This window comes from Antrostomus carolinensis, unplaced genomic scaffold (genome assembly GCF_000700745.2).
Source record: "Antrostomus carolinensis isolate BGI_N321 unplaced genomic scaffold, ASM70074v2 scaffold8092, whole genome shotgun sequence".
NCBI classification, from domain to species: Eukaryota; Metazoa; Chordata; class Aves; order Caprimulgiformes; family Caprimulgidae; genus Antrostomus; species Antrostomus carolinensis.
The window spans coordinates 114,066-124,595 of NW_010300119.1; the positions used below are offsets into that span (position 1 = coordinate 114,066).

Here is a 10,530-nt window from a genome sequence, read left to right on the forward strand (position 1 = left end):
TCCCAGTTACTTACCTGACCGTTGGTTCTTGCCCTATATACACAGGGAACTAGCAAGCATAGACATTCCCCTCTCTTTTTAATCATTCCCTGTTCCAACTGATGATTTATCACGACCCATATTTATAGTACATTACATTTAGGCTACATATGCTCCAGGGCAGAAGGAATAATATTTTCCATAGTCTCAAAGTCCTGTAAAGGTATTAGCATCATAGGCCCAGTATTTCCATCCTGCTGTCCATCAGTTCAAGGGATTTAATGTGTACATCAGAAAAGCGCCATGTATAGCAGTACATGTTGCTAAGGATAAACCGCTATTGTTACTTGAGGAAAGGTTTTTCTGGAGTGGTGATGCCATTTAGTCATGTGAGTTTATCCAGCTAATGGTTCTTTCCAGTCACTTGCACATGATGGTTAGGCAGACTTACCCACAGCCTGGCTCTAGCTAACTGTGTGATAATGTTCTCTTTAGCACTTCATGGAAACCATGACATAGGCAACCACCAAGACCTCATTAAGTCTCTCTCTTTAACTTTTTACATATGAAAGGCATCAGACACTTGCCTTGATTACACCTACTAGTGGGGCAGAGGAAGTGTGTAGCAGCAATCCAGCCATGACCCTGAAGGCATTATCTGCTGTAGCTCTTTCTCCCCGTGGACTGCCAAGAGATCCTCAGAGCCCACAATTTAATACCACAGTCTTGCCTCAAAAATCATGCCAAGCATCAGCAGACATATGCACAGAAACCTGCCTTTCCTTCTTGAACGACCTCCTTCAGCATACAGATGTCAACAAACATGAGAACAGACCTGTCATACTCCTCTGCCATTCTTGTTACCAAAAAAGACCTACTGCAGCCTCTCAGCACACTCTGAGAGCCATGCAGCCTGCCCAGCCAAGTCCATTTTGCTTGGCACTTGCACCTCTGTGAAACTGGCATAACACTCTGTGCACAGGCACACTGCCATCCTAACACATGGGCAAGACTATACACAGTCAAAAGGCCAATGTGGGAGCATCCAACATGTTTTCTAAAGGCAGAAGCCTGAGTCAAGAATGTGTCTAGCTGCTCTTGAGGTCCCGTACCTATACAGGACAGAGCAGGTTGAGACTTTTTCAGTCCAAAGCTCCAATGATTTGGGCTTTGCCATAGTCTCACAAGACAATTCTGAAGCCAGATATTTGGTAAAAGTAGCTGTTACGTGTTTGAGAGGTGCACACCATATTATGTGGCATTTTTCTTCCCCTTTTGGCTTTCTAAAGAAGGTCCCCTGTAGTGAGCATCTTCTCAAATGGTTTAACAAAATTAACAAATTTCTGTTCAACAGATTGAACCAGGGTGAAATGCTTTATAATCTCTGGGTCCAGCCCCTCCAATGAACTGAACCAGTCAAGGAAAACAAAATGAAAATCCGTATTTTAACAGGTATGATGTTTCCTAAGCAGATGGTGATCATTTCAGATTTTCATTTTATTGCTTTATTTTCCCTTTTATTCTTCATCACATCACCAGACCTGCAACCACCCAGCTGGTTGTGCTTGCTTTCCAACAGCTGGCAGAGATGGCAGGAGCACATAAGCCTGGCCAGGGGATCTCATGGTACCTCTGCACTTTCCACATTCCACCAGTCTTTCAAAATACTGTTACAATTTGTTTCTAGTCATAAGATATTTTTATTAGTAAATCTAACCAGGTAACCAGGAAAATGGGGAGGGGCCACATGGATTTGATTTATTGTTAGCATGAGAGGACAGAGTCATATCAATGAGAATTATTTGCGTATGAAAGATACAGGGGATATCTACTCAGGAATTCTGGGTTCGGGTTTTTATTCCTGAGGGACATAAATTAGTCCAAGATTGCTAACTACAAAGACCACAGACTGAAACATTCTCAAGTCCCTTAACACTTTAAACTCTTTGTTCAATTGTCAAGAAAAATGAAGTAGCTTTGGGGGAGGTGAGCTATACCAAACTTTGAAAACCGGCACAGAAACAGACATGTTGATCTGCACCTTGGGTACTTGGGTACTACGATCTTCCTGTACATTCTCATTTGCCAGTCAGAATATAAAAGCTGCATAACCTGCCTGAGATTCAGTTCTTGGTGGGTAAACAAACCCCAGCTGCTCTGTGTTCAGATTGGCTGAGAGTAACAGGATGAAGAAAAATCTAAACAATATGGTCCCTGTAAATATTTGATCTGCCAGTTATCTAATAGCAAGAGTAGCCCAGAGTCCAAATTTCTTTCTTCCTGCCAAAGAAGAGCATCGGGGGTTAGGGTTTTCATGATGCCAGGGGCTTTGCTGTATAAATTCTGCCAATGTGCTATTTGGCACATAACAACAATTAGTTTCTGATTCTTCATATGCACAGTGCATGGGGATATTTGCACTGTTCAAAGGCATCAGAGTCACGTTCCTCTAGTTAGATGTGGTCCTCAGTATTCACTATTATTATTCTCCTTATTATTAGCACCCAAATTGTAAAAGTAGAAGGCTGGATCATATTCACTGTCGACAGACACACTGGAGACTTAACTGTTCACATACAATACACCGAAGTTGTGTTGGGCCTCTTGTCCCACAAATGAGGTGAAATATAAAGAAAGGAAAAGGAAAAAGGATATATCCCGAACATAAGAATTGCTTCGGTACCAGATTTCAAGTCCCTGACCAAGACCAGGAAAAGTGTGTGGGGAGCATAAGAGGATGTGTTCCCATCACTTCACAGTTATTCATGGGTACAACTCACCAAAATGAGCAACTCAACCAGACACTGACTTGTGGCTCAAGGATGTGCACGTTTCACATATCAGCTTTCACGTTAGTGATTTGCCTTGTCTCAGGTGAGCACACTCGCTTTGCTGAGAATCAACAACAATTACCAGAGACCTTGCCAAAATGCCTCGGACCAATGTGCACAAGCAGAGTAAGAGCAAATCAAGGAAACCTCAGTGGCTGGACTGTCAGACCTACATGCCTGTGAGTGACACTAGAAGATTTTCCTGCACTGTTCTGCCATGTTACCACAAGTCCTGCTTTGTGTCTCCCTTCATTTGAAAGAAAATGCCTCAACACAAACTCCAGTTTGAAAGTTATTTAGGACAATGCTACGTTATGCTGTACTCTCTTCTTTAATTTTTGCGTTCTGCTTTGTTTTAATGGTTGGTTAATGGAAGAGAAGATTCCCAGCATACTGATAGGAGATGACAAGACTACTGCAGCACCATCAGAATAAATAAAAATCAATAGGTTTTCTGCTGGTGTTGGCTGCAAAAGAGAGCAAAGCTATTTATCAAGTCTGACAAGGGGTCCAGAACTGCAGGATCATCACAGGCACCACAGCAAAAAGAAAAGGAACAAAATAAGAAGTACTAAATAGGGAATCAAGATTGGTACAGCAAGATCATTAACATACCAGCTTGTTTCAATACATAATAGCTGAGGAGAGCATGACAGGAACACCAGGAAATGCATCTTTTACTTAGGGGCCTCCAGGTATTTTACTTCATCAGTTCCTCATTAATTACATCTTGGATCAACTTTCAGTGGTCGGTATTATTCCCATTTAACAGATGAAAGGCATTTTATGCACAGAGAATTTAAGTAGCTTCTGACAGATCACCCACAGGCAGACAATGGCAGAGCTGGAAGTGAAACTTCCTGGGTCTCCTGCCTCCTATCTCTCATTTCTTGTTCTTGGTGCTCACATAGCAATGGCATTATCAGGTCCATTCATGTGTCTCACTGGAAAGAGCTTATTATCAGATCTACTACTAACTCCAGTGGCATCTCATGTGGTATGCTACCAAATCTTACTGCAGGATGAACCTTAGAAGTCTATTGATTTATGCTATGCCCACCACTATAGTATTTGAATTTAATGTTATCAGGAGCCAAACCTTCCTTCAGTTGGAATGGACTGCTTTACTAATATTTACATACTCATCAGAAAAAGAAAATTAAGAAGGAAGAACACGCAACGTAAGGAAATCCTAAAATGGAACAGTGAAACAGTGTACAGCTTTTAAAGAGAAATTGAGGAGACAGAGAGAGAAAGCTGGAGAAGATGCCAGAAAATCTTTAAAATTGAAAGGAAAACAACTCTCTGCATACACGTAGCAATCACTACATGGGCTACCCAACATCTCTATAGCCTCTAGTTTCAGTTAATTGCTCACAACTTTGCAAAGTTCAAAATTTCTGGGATCAATTTTTCCTCATTTGGTGAGTGTTTGTTGGAGATTTTTGCCAAACTAAGGGGAAATTCCTCAAGCTTAGTGAACTTCTCAGTGACACTACACCACTTCCGTGGAGAGAAAAGGGCAAAGTACACCTCTGTCCCCAGTCACAGCAGTTAGATACCTCTGTGGGGCATTGCAGGTCAAAACTTAGCAACATACATTTGGCTCTGTCTTGAGTTTTGTCCTCCAGCAGCCACACCAAAGAGTAGATGACTGGTTTCTTGTTCTTGCTAGTGCTGAAGCTGTCCTTTAGCCTAGTAGTAGATTCTTGCATTTCTGAAATGGAGATAACAGGAACCTACACTCAACTCCGTGCATCTGTTATCTGAACTGATTGCTATGGGGAGCACAAGGAGTTGTTAACAGTTATTGCTCTGTCACAGGCTAATCGCTCCCAGTTCTCTCAGAGCATCCAGACAGGGAAGTCTACATTTGGAGTGGCATTAGGGACTGTGGCGCTCAAGGGGAACCACTCTCCAAAGCCACTCAGGAGGTCTTCAGTCTCTTCAGCATCACTGGGGAGTTACATAGGGGAACAAAGGTAAGGCAGACATCCAGAGTGAACAGAGAGGAAGACTTTGATGTGGGGTTTTGTCAGAGCTCAAATCTCTGTGGCAAAGGAATCAGTGGCTTAGGGGAAGAAATGAGGAACGTGTCTAACAGTATTTATACATACGTATAAAACAACATATCCAGGTTCTTATGCAATAAAGGAATATAAAAACTAACTTATTTAACTCTTTTGAGGTAGAGAGGAAGAGTCTATTATAAACAGGATACATAACTACCTAACTCTGAATACTCTGTAGTATGGCCAATACTACAACATGGTATTTTTATTTCCATGCTGCTGTCAAGGTTTCGAGAGAGTACTAAATACATGGGAGAGTTAAAAAGTGAGATTGTAATTAATGAGCATTGATTTCCTTTGAGAAGTGTTGGTATGGCTTCTAAATTAGGCAAGCAAGAAAAACACATGGGCAAGGACTTAAGTTGCATTAACTTCAAATCCCGGGACTGTTCATGTATTTGGGTAGAAAAGGAAATACAAGGATGAGGAGTGCATCCATTCAAAAGAGGTTCTTAATCTCACATGGACTTACTGCAAGTGTCTCCCTGTGTAGGGATGGATGGTCTTCTGGTGAAGACATGGGACAAAGGAACAAAGTTGAGCCTTTCAGAGAGACCTTCCCCACTCCTCATTTTTTCTCTTTCTGTAGACTAAGAGGAGGAAGTGACCATTTCCAAATTGACCCTGAGCCCATGCACAATCACCTCCGTTCCATGGAGTTTGGAAGAAGCAGCACAGGGAAAGCTGATTATGAGGCTAAAAATAAAGATCTGAATTTTTGCATGTGAGACATCTACCAAGCACTAGCCAGCCCTCCATTTTACCTCCTACCGCTACTCCTGCATTGCAGCTCCACCACCAAGCAGTGCAAAGTGAGCACCTTGACTTCTCCTCCCACCTCAGTTTAATCGGTCAAAACCTGCAAAACCATGCCTGCCCAGCCCCAAAGCGTGACGCCCAGGGCCTCCACCTGCTCGCCCTCACCACTCTCCTCCATCAAGCCTGCGGTGCTAGAGCCGGCAGAGGTTGCTCTCCACAAATTGAGGGGAGCGCAGCTTTATCTTTTGTTAGTCCACCAGCAAAGAGCCGATGACCTGCAGTAAGGCAGATTAATTTCCTCTAGGAAAATGCAAAACTCTCCTCTCCCCACCACGCCATGAGCCACTAATCGCTTGCATATTTAAGGATCTTTGCTTCACTAAAATTTCACGATGAAGCCGGTGACAGAGCAAATGTTGGGGCGCATAACCAATGGCATTGTCAATCGTGATTAATCAGCATCTCCGCCAGGCTGGCGGCCAATTAGAATTTACCATAATAAGGAGGTGACAGCCGGCGTTGCTAAGCGACCGCTGTCTATAGAGCTGGGAGAGCCAGACACATTTAGATGTTACTGTGGATTTCGACAGCGGCATGTCAAAACAACACAAGCGTCTGCCCAGTGGAAAATTTTACAACCCAGGACTGGGCACCGGAGTGAGGCATGGTTCCCTTTCAGAATAAAATACATAAAAGAAGAGGTGGGTTTTTTTGTTGTTGGTTTTTTGTTCCCCCCTTGAAAGAAGACTTTAAGCAGTCAATCATTTATCTGTGTGTTAATTAAGAGATATCGTACCACTGGAAGAGGACTTTGTTACCAGGTAATGGGTTCCCATGGCTAAGTAAATGCTGAGACATTTATAGGAAAATTAGCAGCAGGTCAGCACAGAGACATTTATTTTCAGTCAGAGGTATTTATCTGGCAATGACATTCTGTTCCAGTGACTTATTTTATTACATGAAAGGATTAAAGAATAAAAGGAGGAAAGGGGGAAGGAGATGGAGAAATGAAAATAGACTGACAGCAGTTCCCATGTTAATGTGAGAGCTGCTGACTCTGCAAATCACAAAAAGCTATGTTCCAACTGGGAGCAATAACCTTTCCTGCACTTTAGCTTACTTTTAACAGGGCGGGGGAAGGTGTAAGGCTCCTTTTTGAGTTTGCTACACTTTTATGGACAAACTCATTTATATAAAGACCGAGGACCATATTCTCAGATGAACTATTCTGATTTTCACCAATCTATGGCCTGGACCACACTGCATGTACACTCAACTGCATATGCTCCTAAAGTCTAAATAAACTGGCACAAAGTAGCAGGTTTTTATCTGTTCCTAATATAGAGCTATATAAAGTAGATGCTTGCAAGAAAGAAAACAATTATGTCTTCTAAATTAGGAAAGCAACACAGCCTACACCTTACCTCTTTCAGTTTGGTCTCACTGAAGGCTGGGGTCAGGAGGCTCCGGACATACTTCCATCTGTCATCACGAAGACAAAGGATGCTGTCAAGCATTGGTTTGGAAACCAAGTTCGGCTTCTAAATCAAAAGAAAACATGGTTCAGTTTTCACACAAATGCAACTAGAGCTACTTGAGACTCTGGAACCTGGAAAGATTGGCCAAGAATGGCATTGCACTTCTGTCTCACAGGAGAGGTTCAAATCAGTCCAAAACACCAAGCTAAACATGGATGAGGCTAGAGAAAATTTCTCTTTTCCTGCATGCATTTCCTCTTGGACTTGCAAAAAAGCCCTGGGCCACTCCAGTAAGTCCTTGCTCAGACTGTTCTGGTTCTGCTCTTCCTGATGTTCTGTGATTGCCAGTTCTGTTTCACTGGACCCTGGCTTCTTTCTCCCTTTCTGAGGTGACTAGCAATAGGACCTGTCAACACTCCCTCTCCATGTGACATGAGTGCCAACACACCGCACACAGGTGTCGGTGGGGGACACGATTTCTGGTGACAGCTGGTACGTCAAGCTGTTATATGCATTTGAAAAGTCTTCAGAAAGTATGTTGATTAGAAATCAAGTACCATTCCTTTGTCTATAAGGAAAACTCTCATGAAGTTCTGTTCAACTAAGAAGTTGTGGACTGGGATGCTTACAGCTTCAGCAGGTAGTCAAACATAGCAGTTTAAAGCACTGCCCCAATTAAGTTCTGTACCAAGATGACATAACTTATTTGCTAAATTTTAATCCCCCTCACCAACTAAGAAATCCCTATCCAGCAAATAGTGATATTCACCAAGGAGTAAAAGGACAAAAAAGATGAAAGAGGAAGCATGTCAGAAAACGCCACAATTATGCCTGGAATAGGCATCAGGAAATGTCCAGCCCCATAGCAGAATATACTACAACTTATGTTATTGTCAGAGGATGTTTCCTAAAATGTTCCTGAAGGCCTCCAAAAATGGAGATTCAATAGCATCCCCACACAAAACCTTCCAGTGCTGAACTGCTATTAACATTGTAGCATAATTTGGTAGCATAATTTCTCTTTCTGGAACTCACGGGTTTTAGTCTTTGTGCTAACATGGGCATAGAAAACAGTTTATTCTCTCCCTCTTTGCAGCAGCCCATATATACAGAAGGCTATGATAACCACTAATCATATTGCTGCCACCTACCCCAAATAGCACAAATTTGCTCAATATGTACTTATCACTCATGTTATCTGGGATCTTTTGCTCAGTCTTGTTGCTGTCCCTCTGTATAGTCTTGTTGATTCACATCTTTCTCAAAGTATAGTCCCTGAGACTTGGCATGGTACTCCAGCCAAGGAAAGATTTTTTTTTTCCTCCCCCCATATGTTCTGCAGGCTATATTCCTTTCTCTTCACCCCAAAATACTACATTACACAGCATGACAATGTCGACTCATGTACTGGCTTGTGCTTCCCTGCAACTCTCTGATTTTCTTCTCAATAATTAATCCTCAGGAAGTTATTCTCCAGTCTTTGTCATTAAAGTTGGTTACTCCTAAGAGTCATATATACAACATGTCCTTGTTGAACTGTGACCATTCTTTTTACAATTACTTCTCCAACTGATCAAGACCACTTTGAATTGTAGCCCTTTCTTTCACAGCATCTTTCACCCTTACCAGCTTAGTGCCTTCTATATAAATTGTTATTGCACTCAGTGCTAATACCTAACCCATTAACAAAAGTACAGAACAGCACTTGCAAAGAAGCCACCTCTTGGATCCTCCCAGCTCATGCTTCCCTTCCAACAGCGGACTGACTGTTCTCAAACATTTTCCAAGTCAGCTTCAAACAGTACTTCAGGTATTGTACAGTAATGTCCTCCAGACATTGGTGGGTGGGAGTGGAAGGTGTACAATTCAGTAGATATCAGGCTGTACAGACACACTCACCTGTGTATGTGAGATCTTCTATCACCCAGGCCCCTACCTACCCACCCAGGGTAGCAGTGGCAGTACAGTCCCCCATGTTATCAGTAGCAGCAGTATCCGCTTTACTGGGAAAGACCCAAACAAACAAAAGACGCTTTGGCCTTCCCAATACCATCTGTTGACCCCTTTCACCCTCTAACATTTTCTTTCAGTCTTTCTTTCAGGACTAATGTACACCTGTTACACACCTGGATACTTTCATCTCATTTTGTGCCTCAAGACTTCTAATTTTATTGTCCCTATGTGCTATTTTTTTTTATCCTTGTTCCTGGAAATCTGATCTACTTCCCACTCTGTAAAAAACGTCTTCTCTTCAGAGGCCAGGAAGAGCTGACAATTTAGCTACCCTAGTCTTCTCCTGCACTTCCGTAACTTTCCTCCTTATGGGAAGAGTTTGCACTTAATATCTTTTCTTTAAGGAGCTGCCAGCTCTCCTTAACACCTTTTTCCTTTACACTTGCCAGAATGTCGCCACACTGCATAAGCTTGTAAAATGCAGAGGCCTATTTTATACTGCAAACAGGCTAATGGGATAGTTTTAAATTCTCAGCAACACCACCCAGTGTCGTAAACCAACGTCGCTGAGCTAACACTATAGATCACTTTTGAACAAAGATGAGCTATTTTCAAGTACAAGAGTACATAGCAGGATATTAAGCTGAAGGAAGAGACTGACTCAGGTACTCTCATCAGATGACTACTGTAAGATAAAATATGGGCACATTTTTAATGTATACATAGACTATCTTATTTCGTGCAATAACAAGGAAAACTTGGGACAGGCTGTCAAAGGTGAAGTGGTTTGGACTGTTTTCTCTGAGTATCCTCTTTAAATAAATGATCCGTTTTCTAACTTGTCAGTAGGTATCTGTTCTGAGGATCAGAAGTGCAGCTAGAAAGATCAACACTCACTGGAGTGCTGCCTCATTTATTCCAGATATTCAAAGGCATAGTAGTATCAGAAGAAAGAGGCTCCGGACAACTGGAAGCGAGTATCATCCTTGGAGAAAGTACTGTATGTTAGCCTCTGCTCCACAGTTCTTACGTGCTGCTAGGGAAGCCCTTTATGCTAAATCTTGACTCAGTTGGTCACCAAATAATTATTCCTTATATCTTTGGTCTTCAGGTTCAAGCTCCGAGGCCTAGATTGCAGAGCTCCTGGGCACTCACTAATGCCACTGAAATCAACAACATGAAATTTGCCTTGATCACACGAAGTTCATTAGTCCAAGAAATCAGGTCATTGAATGGGATCCCAAATTAACAAACACTCTCAGACCTGTGCTTCAACCAGCAGCCTTCACTCCTGATTTATAAAGTGGAGATATCACATCACCTCCTCAGAACTAACAATACATTAAATGTTTCTGAGGCATTCAGAAACTACCATAAAAAAGCAGAGTAACAATTCCCACAAGGAAATGACTGATTTTGTCTTCCAAGCAAGGTTTGACTACTGTACTTCGGGGGGGG

At 42.2% G+C, this 10,530-nt stretch overlaps 1 protein-coding gene across 1 annotated transcript in view; it reads right to left on the reverse strand.

Annotated features, from left to right (window-relative positions):
* The window catches only part of TBXAS1 (thromboxane A synthase 1), a gene marked incomplete at its 5' end in the record, with an annotated part of 99,923 nt that extends 92,741 nt beyond the window's left edge, over window positions 1-7,182 (reverse strand). The window contains one exon of the mRNA XM_010163016.1: window positions 7,066-7,182. Within this exon, the coding sequence (XP_010161318.1) occupies window positions 7,066-7,182 (117 nt within the window). The remainder of the gene's footprint in view (window positions 1-7,065) is intronic.
* Between the last annotated feature and the right edge of the window lie 3,348 nt (window positions 7,183-10,530).